General features: G+C 36.2%; 1 protein-coding gene across 5 annotated transcripts in view; it reads left to right on the top strand.

The window, feature by feature from the left end:
* The window catches only part of CACNA2D1 (calcium voltage-gated channel auxiliary subunit alpha2delta 1), a gene marked incomplete at both ends in the record, with an annotated part of 353,068 nt that overhangs the window by 189,338 nt on the left and 143,791 nt on the right, over positions 1 to 19,939 (top strand). For all 5 annotated transcript variants that reach the window (XM_079549445.1, XM_079549444.1, XM_079549443.1 and 2 more), the window contains one exon: positions 11,721 to 11,765. In XM_079549445.1, coding sequence (XP_079405571.1) covers positions 11,721 to 11,765 — 45 coding nt within the window. The remainder of the gene's footprint in view (positions 1 to 11,720; positions 11,766 to 19,939) is intronic.

The following is a 19,939-nucleotide window of genomic DNA, read 5'->3' as shown; positions in this document are numbered from 1 at the left end:
TGCATGTGCTGTCTGGAGCTTATGTGCAGCCTTGGGCTGAAACTGTTTTTAAGGGAGAACACATTGTTCAGATGAGAGAATGGCGTTCTCTCCATCCTATTGGCAGCCAGCAGCTGCCAGTCTTGTTTTCCAAGGTTTTGTTTTAGTCAAAGTGGTCTGTAATTACATTTTGCAGTCTAATGTTGGCTGCTGTGTCTGTTTCTAGTCTGGTTTTGAGGGTATGGCTGCATTTTTAATAGAAATGGCTGCACTTAAATAGCTGGTTGCTTACGAATTTCTTTGCAGTTTGTGACACAAGTAGCAAATGGATAACAAGTAAAAAGCCCTGTTGTGGTTCATAGAAGAAAGCACAAATAACTTTTAACTTAGTGCAGTTATTATGTGTGGAAAGAGAAATCTAATTGCAAGACATTGATACAGCTCTTAAGTCATAGTGATGTTCTGCATGAAATCCAGCATACCAGTGTAATGTATCCAGTAATTAGGAAGAAAGGTAATTATGTTTTAATTATTTTTGATATGGTCCTTTAGCTTGTAGTAATTAACAAGAAAATTCCTCATCATTTTATGTTAAATAACAATATGACATTTTACAGCCACTGATTTGTCTCATGCTACTGAACTGCTTCTGAATTACGGTGTACTCACAGAACTTTGCTTTATTACAGTGATTTAGTGCAAGACATGCACAAAACAGATGTCAGAGCTGAATAATTAAATTATTACTCCTGTCTTTATTAATTAGTGAGCATGGGATACTTCTTAAGCCTCGTATGTATTGCTAGCAGTTGTTTTCCTTCTGAGACATCAGAGATGTAAAATCATTTACAGTAAAATCTTAATGAAGAAGGTAGGATTTATCTTAGTAAGAATACATTTAATATAATTAAAAGTCAATATGCCAGACACACTTGTTATGTCTGTGAACCAAAGCAGTCTGAAAAGATGACATGGTATGAAATGCATTCAACTTTATTATCTTTTGAAAGGGAACTTTTCACATTTTGAATGAAACGGAGAGATTCAATTGTATTTTTTTTCCTAATCTTCAGACAGGTTGTCTAAGATAAGAAATAGCAATTTCTATGGCTTAAATGCAGTATGACATCTTTTTATATATTTTAAATCTCTGTGGTTTTTTTTTGTACAGATGCGAAGTTACTGGGGAAAAAAAAAAAAAAAACGGGTAAAGAAATGATGCAGACAGGGAAGAAAATAAAATTATTTTTAAAATTTTATGTAAAAAAGATCATTAACGTGACAGGTCAGTGTCAGCTATGTAAGATGTGGTCCAAAGTTTGCATCAGACATTCATAATTTATATAAGAAAATTTGCTTCTCCTGTATCACACAGTAATTTATATTAAGCCAAAAATATTGTGTTTATTTTCCCAGCAGAAATGCAACGTTACTGTCTCTTTTTATTTTAGTATTTCTATATGCAAAAAAAGAAGGAAAGAGATGCCTAAGCCCCTCAGCTACTTCTATTTATGCAGCTATGATTCCTTTTTTTTTTTTTTTCTATTGAAATAAGATTCTTGTACGACATGAATGTTATCTGGTAGTTTTTTTTTTTTTCTTGGAATTTAATTCCAGTGACTTTTTGTAATACATTCCTTGCCATATGTGATTATTTTGAGTCAAGATAAATAGAGAAGAAATTCAAATGGAACAGAAATCTTTATTGTGTGTGTGTGTGTGTGTGAAACATATCAGCTATTGGATATATTCTCAAGGCATATTTATGAATGTAAAAGTAAAAACGTCTTACACAATGCTTTCATCTTCCACTTCAAAGCATTTTTGAAAAAGTAAGATGAGGACATAACATTTATAGGAATTGAAATTCCATGGACTATCATGTTTATCAGAATTAAATCTCTAAATCTTTGTTAAAACTTAAAGATTTCACAAGAGTTGAAATAAACTTTTTTTTGATAATGTTGATTTGGTTTTGTTTGTTATAATTTCAGTAAGGAAGATATTTTACTTTGAATTTTACTTTGTGAAGTCCATTCTTTATACATTTTCTCTTACCTATCTATTTTCTGATGAAAAGAAAAGCAAATCAAGATTTCTCCCTTGAGAAACTCCATATCCTGTCATGATCTACCAGCATTTTTCATTAACTGGATTCTGCTTAGTGCTCTTTACTTTTAGCAGCTTCTGATTTGTCCAAGTGTAGGCTAAATGAATAGGTCTGCATTCAAAAAGTGGGAGAAATATAATTTTTAACCTCATATTCTAGGATATGAACTTTGAGGTGATGAAACACCAGAGTGAGAGTCTAGGAACTACTCTGGCTAGTGTTCTGCTTGGTGCACAGATGGTTTTGGATGAGGTTTCTGTCAACAGTACGAAAAACCAAGACACCAGCCTCACGGTTTTTTTATTCCACTGTTGTATCACATGCCTTAAGGCTTTGATGGCATGGTTAATTTTTGGTTCATGTTACGTATGTTTAGTAATGTTCATTATACTATTCATAACCAATTTCTTTATCTCTGGTTGGTGAAAACACCATAGCAGAGTCACAAATTTAAGCTCACTGTCTTTCACTGTGCTTAGCACGTGGTTAAAAATATAAATTAGTATCACATAGAAAAATATTTTATATATTGATATTTTAAGTACAGTATATATAATGAAAACTCACATATGTACACACATTTATTTAAAATATACAATTTCCTATGCAGTTTTGGGGGGATTTGTGGTTGTTGGAGAACTGGTATATTTGCTATATTTAGTTCTGATAGGGCAAGACATGCATATAAATCATAGAATCATAGAATGGCTTGGGTTGGGAAGGACTTCAAGGATTATTAAGTTCCAACTCCCTTGCCACGGGTAAGGTTGCCAATCACAAGATCAAGTACTGATTGGATTGCCCAAAGCCCCATCCAACCTGGCCTTAAACATCGCCATGGATGTGGTATCCACAGCTTCTCTGAGCAGCATGTTTCAGTACCTGGCCACTCTCTTAGTAAAAAAATTGTTTAACTAGGCTCCTGCACTGTGCTGGTCACAGTCTTTACAGTGTATATAAAACGTACAATCAGCTTTGACAAATTTTGTTTACTTATTATGTTCTTTCACCAATTAAAGAAATCAATGCTGAATAAATTAAAACAAACATACTTTGCTGGTTTAATTAAATTGACAGGATATTTTGATACAGAGGTTAATGAGGTGCTAACAAATTTATTTCATTTTCCCACCTGGAAAACTTCTTTGTAATCAGTTGCATTTTGTCTTATAAAAAGAAGACATTCTCAGGTGCTTGTACTTTGGGTAGGTTATTATGATAAGAAATTAGCAGCTTTTTTAAATTTTTGAAATTATATATTTGCCAAAAACTTTGCATAGATATATATGGCCATCTTACTTTTGACTAGTAGGAAAATATGAAGCAGCTATTTGAATCTCTTTATGTATATTTAACAGCTATTTCAAACTCAGTAACGGCAGAACAGAAATCCTTTTTTGTTTTGTGCTCTCTTCATCTGCAATAGATGCATGTACATAAAATTATAGTATTTTTATTACTCTCTGGGGAGATTGTAAGAACACTGAGGACAGCTTGAATGGTAGAATGGGAGGGAGAAATCATTGTTCTGAATTATGACCTGTTGTTACCTACCAGAGTGAGTCAGAGGGATAAGTTGTTCTACGAGGGAAGTAGATAGTGTTGCTTAGACAATTTGAATGCATTGGGAGTATCATACTGATATTATTAACTTCACATTCATAGCATGAGAAATATTTCCACACTGGACCTTTTCCAGAGAGTTTCTATTGAATTCAGTGAATCTAAGTTCAGATTGAAATAAAATTATTTGGTAAATTCTTCAGAATGTAGTGTGATCTCCAGAGAACAGTGTGAAGATTAGGTGATATTTGCTATACTGCTTCTACCTCTTGCTTTTATTTCAAAGATAAGAAAAAACATCTGCAAAAACTATTTAAAAAATTTAGTGAAGGAGTTTAAAATCATTTAAACATTGTTTTCAAGTGGCTTCACGATTAGAAAATAATATATTCTTAAATATCGAGGATGATTAAAGAGCAAGGGCCTCTTATCTTGCCACACTCCTTAACACTGATAAGGTTTGCATGAGGGAATCTTGCCACTGGTTCTCTGAATTCTCAGTGTGAAGAACTGAAGCTTTATTAATATCTGTAGACCTTTTTTGTCATAAAGAGCTGTTTTACTGCTTACTTCCCTTCAGAGGTGGAAATAACTGCCCATCCCAAGGATTCTAAATTACGTAAGATGTGGTCCTTCTGGCTAGCAGTTTACCTGTTGATTACACAGTGATGAAAGTAAACAAATCACATGTAGTGTTTCTAAAATTGTTTCTTTTCATTTAAGAGAAAACCAAAACAACACAAATAGATTGCATACTGCTAGAAAAACAGCAGACTTTCCTAATGTAAAGCCCCTTGCTCTGTTTTACTTCTCATTTAAAGTCTGTAACCCTTCATATAATCCATTCTAGAGATTTGAAGACAGGAGCAGTCTTTCCAGTTACCAAGGCTGTGCATGCAATCTAGTACGCTTGACTATGCATATATGAGTCTATACATGAATGTATATATAAACCAACTTCTTACTCAGCTTTGCTGATTACCATTTGCCCTCAAAAAATCAAGCATGTATAAAATCAGCATATAATTGGATATTGTCATGGTGAGAAAAGGAACAAAGACAGTATGCTGCCTCGAAGCTCCTGTTCTGAAGTAGATCAAGTGATGGGTAGGCTTGGGCAGAGCAGTCATTTCACACCTGTGCTCCATGCATAGAGTTAGCTGACACATACCCTGGTCACAGGGAAGGTGGGTTGGCACAGCCCAGCTGGAGGCATGCAGGATGCTGGGCAGTGGTTCAGCTCTGATGGGGATTGGTTTCACTTTGATACTTGGATTTCCTGGTATAGCAATGCTTCTGTATGATCTATATTGCTGGTTGTTTCATAGGCAGACATTGTCACAGGCTGCCAGTTAAATCAATCTGTTATTGTGATTTACCAGCATTTCACATATTTGCATGTCATTCACTGATGCATAACCTGTACTGATGTGTGTCATGGCTCACCACACTCAGAATATGTGCTGTGGTTCTTGTCATACTCAGCTACTCAGTTCAGAATCCCAGCAAGGTCATGACACTCCTGTGACCAGTAAGTTTTCAAAACGTGTAACAACATGAAGTATGATCTTCCATTTTTAGCAAGTATTTACTTGCTAAAGTAAATATATATTTTGCCTACCATATGCCACAAAAATGCAATGATTTGGCAAAGTAACATCTCTCAATCTCTGTCCAGTATCTGTAGGAAAGTAAATGAAATAGATTTTGCATTTTTAAATTAATTTATTGTGTACTTCTTGACATAATTCTCAGAATTTATTTTATCTCCATTGACTAGGTACGCTTTTATCTTCAAAGTACAAGCTTTTGAAGCTTATCTCGATCATTAAAAGTCTTTCAAAAATGTATCATCAGTTAATGTGAGGAAGAACATAGTGGCTTTTCTATATGGTATCTTCTAACTCAGGAGAAAATTCAAAATTGAAAATAATGTTTACATTTTTATTTTCTAAAGTGGGATTTTAGTCTTGATAAATTATTCCTTTATATCCAAGCTGTATGTTTTAGTCACACTTAGTCCAGCGTGCAGATTATTAATAAATTACTCACTTTATTTATAATTTTAGTTGACACGTGAACAGGCACTATATGTCCATCCCATGGACACTGATTATACATTTGAAGATTCATGGACTGGTTATCTCAGTGGAGGAATATACTGTAAATGAATGATGAATAAAATTGATCTTTCTTGCCTTTGAAAAGAAAGTGTATTCAATGACACTTAGCATGCAGCACTTTTAATCTTTCTTTGTGTAATCTTTATTGTAATCTTTACCTTAAACTTCTTATTCCAATTACTAGTCTCAGTAGAATCTTCAGAAAAGCCTTTTGTAAAATAGGCTTATCATAAATTTTAGTGCAGATCTGGACTAAAAATTGTAATTAGTATGTTAATTTTACTATTGCAAGAAACTAGTTCTTAAGGCAAGTGAAATTTCTGTGGCTCATTTGTCAATATGAAGAGTAATATGGGGAAATATTTTAAAACTGGGTTGCTGTTGAATTTTACATTTGTCAAATTTTTATTAAAAATTATTTTTTTAAGATCTTGTTTTCAAGTCCTAAATTACATATGCTTTTCAATCCATTTCTTACATCCATTTTTCAGACATAGTAAGTTGTAATACCTTACTATTTTGTTCAAGGCCATATTTGCTCTAAATAGAAGAGGTAGATCAATATTCTTGCTCATAGATACTGAAGAAATATATACATATATATTAGCTGGCAATCTCCTTATTTTACGTGTGCCATTTTACGTGCAGAGAATTACAAAGCTGTAATAAAACATTGTAATAATTACCATTCTTTCTTCCTTTCTACATTTGCAGACTTTTATTCCCTAATGTTATTCCATTCAGAAGCAGAAATATTTTTGTATTAGCTTTCTTTTCTTAAGAGTCTAATTGTGACTTAAACTGGATGTCAGACTATGTAAGGGATTAAAGTAAAACTAGACGGATTATTTATCATAGGATTTATTGGACTGGATTTAAATTTTAATTATCCTAAAGGTATTAGGGTGAATTTTAGTGTTTCTGCACAGCTTTATGGAACGAGATGCAAGAAATTGTTCAAATTAAAGCAGGTGGTTTTACAAGCAATTAAGGGAATATTTTTTAACATTTGAAAACATTAATACTAATTTATCCTCTGAGTGTTCAGCTTCTCAGTATGTCTATGAAAGAGGAAATATGAGATTGTTATTGGTATTTTTATTATTGCACACTCAGCTGTAAGATTTCTGGTACTTTCCCTTTTGTTCTGTGACTTTCCTAAGTGTTTTGGACTAATCTGTGATTTAAAAATTGTTCTTCAAATTTGATTCTGTAGTTCTAAGAATATGTTTTAAAAGACTGCATATCATTCTGTTTGAAGGAGAAAAGTCAGTAAAATTGAAAACAAATGGACGATCTAGAAATAGTTATGCTTATTCCTGAACCCTAACTGCATGAGGGCCATAAAGATGCAGGCATTTGCTTTGCCTTGTGCATTTACAGGACAGTGTCCGTCTCTAAACAGTACCTGCATTTATGCATCCCTAACAAGCCAAGATATTGCATAACATCAACCAGGAAGGAAATCAGAAATATATTTCTTACAAGGTTTGTTCTGTTCTTGGTTTTGATTTCTTACTTTTGCTAGCAGAACAAAAGAATCCTTGTAAATATCACTGTAATAGCAGGTTAAAGAGCAGGGAAAGAGCTTTAGTTCTTTATTTCATGAAAATTTGGAATTCTAACACTAATTTTATGGAGCCTGGTTTTCTATGAGAGCCATGAAATGGTAGGGTTGCAAAGGAACTTTCACCTTTGGTACTATGTGGAACTGAGGAGAATCTCTAACTAGATGTAAGCAAGTTATCACTACACACTGAATTATCTGCAAGGGTCAGATATTACTGTATAGAATAGAATCACTGAATAAGTGAAATTGGAAAAGACCACTAGGATCATCCAATCCAACTTCAACTCATCCTCATTATGCCCACTAACCCAATTTTCCCAATACCTAAGCTGAATCTCTTGCAACTTAAGGCCGTTACCTCTCATGCTGTCTCTAGTTACCTGGGAGAAAAGAACCCCCACCTCTCCACAATCTCGTATCAGGCAGTAGAGAGTGATAAGGTCCCCTCCAAGCCCCCTTTTCAGACTAAAAAATATCAGTTCCCTCAGCCTTTTTCTCCAGACGCCTCACAGTTTTGCTTCCCTTCTTTGGACATGATTGTGTACCTCAGTGTCTTTCTTGTAATGAGGGGCCCATAACTGAACACAGTACTTGAGGTGTGACCTCACCAGAGGTGAATACAGACGGATTATCACTTCCCTGCTCCATGGATCCCTCCACCCCACTAGTCACAGAACTTGGCCAAACCAGCTCATAATCCACTGACATCTGAAAAGACTCAAAATATGAGTGTAAGTTAGTCATAGTGTAATTTAAATTTCATCTGCAGGTTTTTTGAAAAATGACATTTTCCCAGACTTTTATCCTATTTGATGAATTTGTGTTTTTCTTCAAATCTCTAGACAGAGTGTTTGTAGAGATCAGAAAAGTTGGATTCTTTGCAATGAAATTTACTAAGCCATTAATACTGCCTAATGTGTAGTGGTTCCCATTGGAGTTATTTCATACGAAAGCAAAGTGCTATTGAAATGGACAACATTGTAAAGACAATGACACAGTCTTACATCTGTAAATAATATCAGTGGGATTATGGATGGAGAAAGTTTATGAAGATAGAAGAACACTGAGTCACTAAGCAACATTAGTGAGCTGGTCTGTACATTTTTTTTTCCTTTCATGTCTCTGTTAAATACTGAACCTGTTTGCACTGGATGGGAATTTATGACAGCAAAAGCTACTCTTCACTTTTTCAAACTGTACAAGCAATAATGAAAACAACATATAAAAATGAAAAAAGAAATCAATGGTAGTACATTCTATCTCAAGCTTGCTGAAAAACTGTGCAGTATTACCTGATGGCAAAGTGGTGCAGAAGTGTATAAAAGCATAAAGATTGCAATTCTTTGTCTTTGAGTTAATAAATAAATAACTAAACTATTTCCTTGAGAACCAGCAACAAAACAATTTGATCTTGCCATCTAGAAGTGGTTAAATTATGAAAAATTGCCCACTAAAGATTCAACTGATCCATGAATCTAATCTGTGAACTGTACAGTGCTCAATGTAGTGTAGCACCATCTATCTCATTTTCTACATTAAAAGCAGTGAGATGTGACCAATGTCAGTTTTAGTTTATGCATTGTATAGGTAATGTCTGTGGGCAGGATAATGAACTGCGAGACAAGTATACTGTAACAAAGTATCTAATTTGTGTTCGGAAGGTTACTTAATTAACTAGTAAAAACATCATGCATCTGAAGCATAAATTTTTAATAGGTGGTTTAAAATATTTTATTTAGTCCAGTAGAAGTAGATAGGAATGTTGTGTTACCTCTTGTCGAATTAAACAAGTAAATATATAAAAGAATGGGGAAAAAATAACTGTGACAATAAAGAATCATTTTGTATAAGTAGGTTCGATTCAATGATTCTATAAACATAATTATGTTTATATGTATTCATAGAGTTAAAAATTAACCATGTTAAAAATCTGTACATTAAGTGATTTAATGACTGTATAGGGTAAGCACAAGAAATAGCAATGGAGTGGGGAACTAAATTGATATCTTGTTTTAAAGTTGGTAGGAAGGCCAAGCTGGATGCGGCTCTGGACAGCCAGGTCTAGTGATTGAATCACAGAAGAATCATAGAATTGTAGGGGTTGGAAGGGACCTCCAGAGATCATCGAGTCCAACCCCTTTGGCGACCCTGCACATAGCAGGGGGGTTGAAACTAGATGATCATCATGGTCCTTTTCAACCCGGGTCACTCTATGATTCTGTAAAGATTGAATAGGCTTGTATTTAGTGGAAAACATTCCTTTTTAAAATGAAATCATTGATATATATATTATCTAGATAAATATGTCCGTATTATTTTTTCCTGGTCAAGTTTCTCCTGAAGAAAATGTTAGGAAAAGAATTGCAGAACTGCTGTAATGGCATAAGGAGGCAGGTGGGAGAAGTATGCCTTTTTCCTTGTCTTCTGAACTGAAACACTGAAACAAATTTTTGTTTAACAGAACATGTTCAAAACACTTGTGCTAACATTCCCTACTAGTACCACTCAGGACTGGGTCTTGAGTGGTTTTAAATGCTGTCTGCCAGTAAATCACACAGCTTTTTAAACAGATCAATTTATTTACAGAATAGTTGTTTTGTACACAACCACATGTAAAGTAAAAAGTATTCAAAGAAAATTGAATCTTCTACAACTTACAACTTGCTTGAAGGCTTCCACAAGTCTTTCATGATCAGGAGAGGTTCAGACTGGATACTAGGAAAAAGTTCTTTCCTAAGAGGGGCCCTGAGGAATGCTCACTAGGGCAGTAGACATGGCCTCAAGCCTGCTGGAGTTGAAGAAGCATTTTGACAATGCTTTCAGAATAGAGTTTGAATTTTGAGTGTTCCTCTGTGGAGCCAGACATAGGACTCAATGATCTTTGTGGGTTCTTTTCAATGTGGAATTGTCTATGATTCTGTGATTCTGTTATTAACAATCAAGTAACAAATGAATAAACAATTAATGCTGATATTTAATAATCATGGCTATGGGTCATGCCAAATGATCAAAGGAGTTTCATCCTTTATCTGCATCACACTATGAGCTCTGTCTTAGGTACCCAGACACAAATGTGAAATATAGTGAGCTGAGAATAGAACAGTATTTTGATGGAAAGTTGGAAAAGTGCATTTTGAGGGAGAGAGGATGAGGCTATGTCAACAACATTTACTTCATATTGACCTTTAGCTCATCTATGACATACTTCATGTTCGCATCTCAAAAAGGTCACAAATGAGAATGAATGATATAATTATTTATGAAGGAAACAGATCATTTATAAAGGTGAACTGCATTAACTTGTAGCACAAGGTACCTTTTTAAAGCAAGTAATAATTCTCTTTGTCTCGCTCACTTGAAAAATGATTACTGAAACCATTCTTTCCTGTTTGTATTCATAAAAGAAAAGAGAACTTTGGGGTGAAATTTTTGTTTAGATTCATATGCTCCAAAAGTATTGCTTACAGCCAAAAAAAAAAGTCTGTTTTCAGAGAATACATTCATTTGCCTATTTTAAACAAGCTACTGGACTTGACAAAGGTTAGCTATGATTTTTTTTTATTCACAATCACTAGGGCTTGAAAAAAATATGTACATGTAAATGTGTTCATAAAAGTTGCATATGACTATTACTTTCAGTCTAAAAAGTGTAAGAAAAAGTATAAGGTACAGTAGAGCACTTAAATTTATTGGAAATCTATGCTACTGAATATTACTCTGTAGGGTTATTAAATGGCTCAGAAACATTTCAAGAGAAAACAAAAATATATTCCATAGAAAATTCCAGGAGTTTCAAACCAGTATAGATATTATACAGAATTGATTTGCTGACTGAATTGGTAATAATTGGTAATCAGTAATATTCTCCTTCATTGCTTTGTATGGATTATATGGTACTGTGTTTCTGCAGGGCTTCTGTGTTTCACTGTACACTGCAGCAGTTAGACATTCTTTCCCAATTTTTGTTTTTACTCCAGGAGTTAAACCAATCAGTGTGTGCAACAAACGCTTAGTATGCTCAGTAATATTTGTGCATTCTTTTATCTGCTGGACTTCTTTATGTGTAAATCACCTACTTGCATGTAAAAATCTTCATATGTCTAGACTAAGGAATTTACAGATCTCTGGATTTCATCCCACACAGTGTGTACTTTTCTAGCTGTTAGCATGTCTTATGCAATTTTCCAGAGATAAATTATCAAATGAATTAAGTTGAATATGGAAATGGGAAATGTTACATGCAACATTTTACTCTGTGATATTTCAAAGAGAATGCATAAAGAATTGCAGGTTTACCTCTGTATTTTAGTACTGATTGCTGCTAGTGAAATTTATGCCCTATTTTAATCAATTTCCTTCTTTTCTTCTTTTACAGAATAATGATATAATCTATTACAATGCAAAAGATGATCAGAATGATGTAAGTAATTTTTTTTTCCTTTATTGTCTATAATCTCAGAAAATTAAGGGAATGAAAAGATTAATTGAATGCTAAATAAACATTTAAATATTTTGCAGAAGTAAGAAAAGCAGAAACTTAAAAATTTATTTACAGGTTTTCTTAAGAGCCAGACAGTATTTTTTTTTTCTTATTCGCAAGACCTGGTTTATTCATGCACTGTTTTGAGTTGCTGATCAGGGAATGTGTAGGAAGAAAAAAATCCTGACAGCAGTATCATTCACTTTTTGATATGTAATATAAATATGATTATAGGATTTGAGAATCAAAATGAGGGGTGTAAATAATTTACTCAGAAGGAGTACTATTTTGTTCTGTATTCTAAGAATTCTTCCACATGAGATGGAAGCAGATAGAAAATGTTATTGAGTAACTGTTTTCATGCATTTTGTGATCACTCATATGTGTATAATAAGGTTGTGAGAAATTGAAAATCTGGTCTCAAATTTTAGAGAAAATGTATGGGATTCCAATGCCCAGTTCTACTGAAACTCTCACAGCAAGTGATTTGAAGTTTCTTATCTGGCTTTAAATATTAAAAATCTTAATGTCTTGGGAGAAGGCAAGTTATATTCACCTTTACTTGAGATAATACAACCTCTTGTCTTCAGTATAGATTTAGTTTATAAAGCATGGAAAAGATTTTGTAAGTGTATTAACCAGAAGTGCCAGCATGCATCATTTGCACTTTTTAATCAAGTATTCTTTAGAGATTGATGGCATCACTATTGCAGTTGATGCTTCTGTTGTAAGGCAATTCAAGAAGGTGCGTATATCATGCCAAGCAAAACTATCTGATACGCTTATATAGAATTATGAGTACTGGATTTCAGATACCACAAACAAATTAATTGTCTTAAGTTCTGAAATGTGTATGCCTTAAAACTAAGATAGGTTTCTTCTGATTGGATTCACTAGTATGTCAGGTACAGATGGATTACAAAACTAGGTTTCAGTTAGTTTTTGAAGGTAAACATACCATGTAGTACAGCAATGGTAAATTAAGGTCTGAAATTAAAAGGCCTGCTGCATCTGTTATGATCAAATAGTATTAGGAAGGAAGGGTCTTGAGGTGAATTCAGACTGGTTAGGCAAACCAGAAAAGGAAATTTTGCTCCAGAGTTTACTTATGTCTTCGACTTTATTTCAGATAATTTTTTCCTTATGGTGCAAAACAATTTTATTCCACCAGAACTCTTATTTTTATTTCTGTGTGAGGGTTTTGCTTTGTTTTTTTCCTTTTAAACTCTTGGGGTGAAAGTTGCAATAATAATTACTGTTAAGTTAAAAATAGCTCCTTGTTAGCCAGGGCCAACCTGTTAATGAACAAGTAACACTTGTTTATTGTAGCATTTATGCCTTTTTGGCAATCTGATCAATCTTTTTCTGGCTGAATTGAAGACAATTTCCCCATGAGTTCTAATTGAATATCTTAGCCACTGCTCCTACTTGTTGGTGTCTCACTCCAAATTATAGGAGGGACAGGAGGTTTTCTGATATCTGTATACTCAGACTGTATACCATACAGTCTGAGGCAAAAGCGCAGGGGGAGAGCAGCAGCAGCACGGCCAGCCTTGGGCAGCAAGGAGGTAGCAGGAAGAAGCCGCAGGGTAAGTCTGGGAAAAAGCAGCAGGACTCAGGTAGCAGGCCCAGGAGAGTCCGTCAGCATGCAGGCATTCTAATGGCAAACACCTTTGTTCTTTTTCAGTGTGCAAGTAGAGTGCAGAGCAAGTCTAGGAGGGAGAGATGCATGTTGTGAGGTTTCTCATGTCAGAAACCCCTCTTCGTAAATAATCTGTTTCCAGAAAACCCAATCTCATGGTTGTAGGTCCAATTTTTATCCTTCTTCTGCCAGTGTGGCATTCCTGGGCGCTTGGGTAAGTCATGTGCAGCAACCCCATGAGATGGCCATCTCCCTCGAGATTGCTGCTGGCCTTGTCCATCTGTGTCCCTCGGACAAAGGATTTCTTAACCTTTGGCCAGGACTTGCATGGACTTGTTCATCTGTGTCCCCAGCAAGCTTTGAGGCAATGGTGTAAAAGAATAATCTCTTACAGTTGGTTCAGCCTTTCTGCTATGGCCTGTATTTGTTCATCCTAGTAAAACATACTGTAAATTCTTTTTCTTGTTGTTTAATAAAGCTGAACATTTCATAATGATGCTAAAAATTATTAAACTTAAGCTCTAATAAAAGCAGTAATCCTTGATAAGCTCTGATGACAATAAGAAAATAAAATGTCCCACTCATACAGCTGAAAATTGACAGATGGTTGGGCATTTATGGACAAAGAAGATGTTCATAAAGATTAATTTCATTTTAGGAAGACAACCTTGTAGGCAACAAAGAAACTGGTGTACATCACATAAAATAATGTCTTTGCTCTAGATTGCCCTTTTAGAGTAGCGCACTTCTCAGCCAAATGAGGGAAGAAAGGAGAAGATAGGTCTCATATAGCTAATGGTACCTTCATAGTGGGGTCTCTAACAGTTTAGTTTTGGGCTGAACTTTTGATCGGGTGAATAAGTAGCAGTGTGTTGGGGCTCTGGAGGCACTCATTAGCCTTACTAGTCATCCTACACGTGCATTACCTTATGTGTAGACTGTCTTAAAACAAATAAGGTGTTTTAGTTATGGAAACCTTGGCAATGAGTGTATATGAAACAGATGAGACAACTTAGCACCTTTTTCATAGGCAGAGATTTTAAATGAGTCTTTTCCAAAACACTGACTAGTAAAACTGCATCTGCCGTCCATTTTTTGTCTCATAAGAAATTTGTACTTTCTGTTCTTTTATGCCATAGACCTTTATTTAATCATACTACCTGACAGCTTTTTCTAAAAGTAGAAGTAAGAATAATTAGTATCAGTAATTTATTCATTAAAATTAGGTATCTAAGATTAACCTAGTCACTGTGTATAGCTATTTGTTTTATTCTGTGCTAAGAGTTTGACACAGGTCAGCTGAATGACTTTCAGGTATTTATTTCTCTCTTTAGATCTTTTAAATCATAACTTTTAGATGTTTAAAAATTAGAAGAAATTAATCTCACAGATCCTGGTTTCCTGTCTTAACTCCACTAATCCTTTAAAATTGTAGCTTTACAAGAGGAAAAATCCTCTTTTCTAAGTCAGTGTATTATTTTCTAGTGTATATTAATATTCTTCACTTTATTTTATTTTCCTTCTTCCTGTTCTTGTACCACATTCAGAAAATCCTTCTCTTTCACTTCCTATCTGTAGTCTAGATGAGTCTTTTAGAATCTAATGTCAGTGTTCACTTGGACTTTAAGGAAAAATAAGTGTATTCTTTAGCCTTAGTCTCCCAAATAAAATAATTAATTTGTAACCTCTTAGTCCATCAGTCAGTAATATAACTTTTGGACACTTATATTACAGCAGTAATTAGATTCTACTTGCTCATTTCCCCCACAGTGCTGTAATATGTGAGCACTTCATGATAATTAATGGTTTTATCTTCACAACAAGGTAGGAGGTATTACATTCTCATTTTTCGTATCACATAGGAAGATAATGGCAAAATTTGTAATTTAATACAGGTCTCTCAGGGTTTCATTCACTGTCCTGTTCCCTAGAACTCTTTCCATTTGATATACCATCTGTGTAATATACTTTCATTTGCAGGTGTCAACTACTTTTGTCGAATCACTTTGTACACATGATGCAGGGTGTTTATTGGACCCATATTAGTATTCCCTTTCCCAAAGGTTTTAATATTGCTTTGCCTGTTTTTTTTATTCATTTTCTCTTCTTGTCATTTGTTCTCCACCCTTTTTGCAGTTATCTTTGCTTCACTATGCACTTCTTTTCTCATTTTTGTAATGGTCTTCATTTCATGTCTAGTGATTTTGTGTTTTCTTAATAGAACCTTGCCAAATCAATTTTTTCTGTTCTCATTAGCTCAGGTAATCCACCTATTCACTATGTATTAAATTGTTCAGTTACTTAATTTCATTCTTCCTTGATTCTTCCCGTATCATTTCTCTGATCTTCTCTTTGTGTCTTGTTCCTTTACTACCTTAGTGCATTTTCGTCTTGTATTTTTATGTATTCCTTCCTGTAAGAGATATAACAGCCTAAGGAAAAGCAGATTGTGTTTTTGTCATAATTCAACTGAAATGTCTAAGCAATATAAATAAACAAATAATTCTTTAACATTAAAGCAGCCATGCTTCACTGGAAGTTTACAGCACAAAGGTCTTACTCATTAGACTTTAATTGGGAGCTGGCATTTTTGTCTCCTGGCAAGAGTTGTGTCCCCACTTAACATCATTGATTTACTAGTGATTTTTTTTATACAATCTGATGTTAGTATTGCAGTCACGATTAACAGCAGTGTGGTGTTATTGTTCATGTATTAATGAATGGCAGTAGCACTTTTTGGTTTTATGTTAAGTAATTAACATAAAAGCTCTGGAATTACAGTTGCTTTTGGGAGTAAGGATCTGCAGAAAATGTGAATTGACCCTGTGATTAGGCCAATCTGTGGATTCTGGATCAATCCTGAGTATACCTATGGCTGTTTAAAATATGAAAATCTTTTTTTATTATTATTACTTTATGGAACATTCAGGGAGAAATCTTGTAAGAACATTTCTGAATTTGTCACATGGTTTAGACTGCATTTCTAAATTAGTGATTCCTTGCTGTTTTGGAACAATATCATAGAATCATAGAATATCTTGGATTGAAAGGGACTCATAAGTTGAACTCATCAAGTACAATTCCTGGCTCCTCAAAGAACCACCCAAAAATCAGACCATATGTCTGAGTGTGTTGTGCAGACACTTTCTGAACTTCAACCAGCCCAGTGCCAGCTTGGTGGAGAACCTTTTCCTGACACCCAACCTGAAATACTCCAACGCAGTTCTATGTCATTCCCTCAGGTCCTGTTGCTGTCACCAGAGAGATCAGTACTTATCCCTCCACTCCCCCTTTTGAGGAAGCTGTAGGCTATCTGAAATACTAGCTCCTCTTGAAAATAAAATTGCAGCATAAATGTTGATATTTGTAAGGTGATAATAATGGTAAAGATGAAAAAAATATATTCTACTTCTTTCTAGGTATTATTTTAGAGCACTCTAATCCATGTTGTTAAACATGGGCAACCTGTAACCCATTTTCTTTATATGTGTTATATGTCCTCATTTTAAAACAGAGAGATATTGGGACCAATCACACCATTAGCTCCAGAAAATGCTCTTCTTAAATTTACAAAATAGAGTCATTTTTACACCAAACTTTTTTTTTTCCTTTTTTTTTTCTTTTTTTTCCCCAAGTCATATTTATGGTCAATGTAAATATCGGGCAGAAGTAAGCAAATAAGAGAATGATTATCTAACTGGTAATTTTTCTAGATTTTCACTAGCAGAGACATTGATCGTTTATAGGCATACTGTCAGTGCCGTTGGATAACTGCTGAGTCTTTGCTTAGAGACTTATACAAGCATGCTTCTTCTCTACTAATTTATGGTATCTAATATTGCAAAGTAGACTTCGAAGTTATGATGAACTTAGTAAAAATGAGTCAGACAGTGACACAGCCAGGTTTAGTTGAAACCAAATCTGAACATGCTCTGGATTTGATATCTGGTGCTTTATAGTTTTATGGTATTAGTGACCAGGAGTAAATTTAAATTTGGACTTATTTAGACTAGGTGTAATGCATATTTTGTAGTTCAATTTCATGTTGACATGACTTCTACGTCTTTTAGAAAAGTATATATACCAGTATTTTTGTTGTGTACTTCCCTCTTCCGTATCTGAAATCTGTTATTACCATTTTAACAGTGTGATTTAGCTGCCATACTTTGGAAAATGAACATTTGAGCTAACAGTGAGTGCATGACTGACAGCAGCAGTAGCAAAACTTTTTTAGAATCATAGAATCATAGAATCACAAGGTTGGAAACCTTCATCTAGTCCAACTAGATCTTCTCATTACCATTGCTACCACAAACTAAACCATAGCTTGTAGCTCCTCATCCAGGTACCTCTTGAACACTGCCAGCAGCAGCAGGACAGCAATTCCACCACTTCCCTTGGCAGGCCATTCCAATGCCTGACCACTCTCTGAGAGAAGTTTTTCCTCATGTCTCACATAAGCCTTCTCTGGTACAACTTGCGGACATTTCCCTGGGTCCTCTTCATTGCCTGCGAGAAGAGTCCAAATTCCTCCTCATGACAACCTCCCTTCAGGAAGTTGTAGAGTGCAATGAGGTCTCCCCTGAGCCTCTTCTTCTCCAGACTGAACAATCCCAGCTCCCTCAGCCGCTCCTCATAAGTCTTGTGCTCCAGACCCCTCACCAGTTTCATTGCCCTTCTCTGGACACATTCCAGGGCCTCAATGTCTTTCTTGTAGTGAGGGGCCCAAAACTGAACACAATACTTGAGGTGCAGCCTCACCAGTGCTGAGTACAGGGGGACGATCACCTCCCTGCTCCTGCTGGGCACACTGTTTCTAATGCAGGCCAGGATGCCGTTGGCCCTCTTGGCCACCTGGGCACACTGTCGGCTCATGTTCAGCCGAGCATCAACCAACACCCCCAGGTCCTTCTCTTCTTCACACTCATCCAGCCACTCATCCCCAAGCCTGTAGTGCTGCATGGTGTTATTGTGGCCAAAGTGCAGGACCCGACACTTGGCCTTGTTAAACCTCATCTCATTCACCTCAGCCCAGCAATCCAGGTTATCTAAATCCCTCTGCAGGGCCTCCCTACCCTCAGGCAGATCGACACTACCTCCCAACTTGGTGTCATCTGCAAACTTACTGAGGGTACACTCAATCCCCTCATCTAGGTCATCAATAAAGATATTAAACAAGATAGGCCCCAGTACCGACCCCTGGAGGACACCACTTGTAACAGGTTGCCAGCTGGACTTAGCTCCATTCATCACTACCCGTCGGGCACGGCCCTCTAGCCAGTTCCTTATCCAGAGGAGTGTATACCTGTCCAGGCCACAGGCAGCCAGGTTCCCCAGAAGAAGCCTGTGAGAGACTATGTCAAAGGCTTTGTTGAAGTCTAGGTAGACTACATCAATAGCCCTTCCCTCATCTACCAGTCTGTTCACCCAGTCGTAGAAGATGAGGTTGATCAAGCATGACCTGCCTTTCATGAACCCATGCTGGCTGGGTCTGATCCCTTGGACACCACACACGTGCTGTGTGATCTCACCCAAGATGATTTGCACCATGACTTTCCCCAGTAGTGAGGTCAGGCTGACAGGCCTGTAGCTCCCCGGATCCTCCTTACAGCCCTTCTTGAAGATGGGAGTCACATCAGCAAGCCTCCAATCCTCTGGGACTTCTCCAGTTAACCAGGAGCGCTGATAGATGCCAGAGAGCGGCTCAGCAATCACCCCCACCACCTTCCTCAGCACCCAAGGTTGTAGGCTGTCCGGTCCCATGGACTTGTGACAGTCCATATGGAGAAGGAGCTCTCTCTCTAACTGTCCCCACCTGAATTGCTGGGGGTATATTCTGAGTAGCATCCCAGACTTCCAGATCAAGGCATAAAATGCCTGGAGAATAACTTGTCTGGCTATTAAAGGCAGATGTAAAGAAGGTGTTGAGGAACTCAGCCTTCTCTTTATCCTCAGTGGCCACATTTCCTGCTGCATCAAGTTTAGGATGAAAATTCTCCTTGGTTCTTCTTTTATCATTGATATATTTATAAGAGGACTTTTTATTCTCTCTTACTGCAGTGGCCAATCTGAGTTCAAGCTGGGGTTTTGTCTTCCTAACTTCCTCCCTGCATACCTTAGCTACTTGCTTGTAATCTTCCCAAGTAGCCTGTCCCTTCTTCCAGAGGACGTAGACATCTTTTTCTTCCGGAGTCTCAACAGTAATTCCTGGCTCATCCACACCTGTCGTTCGTCTTCCCCTACCTCTCGCCTTACGGCACTCAGGGACAGCCTGTTCTTGTGCCTTTAAGATTTCCATCTTGAGGAGCGTCCAGCCTTCCTAAACCCCTTTACCCTTAAGAAGCGACTCCCAAGGGACCCGTGCTACAAGCGTCCTGAGCTGTTCAAAGTCTGCCCTCTGGAAGTTCAAGAAAGTAGTTTTGCTGGTCACTCTTTTGACATCTCCAAGAATGGAGAATTCTACAATTCTGTG

Source organism: Tetrao urogallus (genome assembly GCF_951394365.1).
Source record: "Tetrao urogallus genome assembly, chromosome: 1".
NCBI classification, from domain to species: domain Eukaryota; kingdom Metazoa; phylum Chordata; class Aves; order Galliformes; family Phasianidae; genus Tetrao; species Tetrao urogallus.
This window is presented reverse-complemented; position numbering and strand designations above follow the sequence as displayed.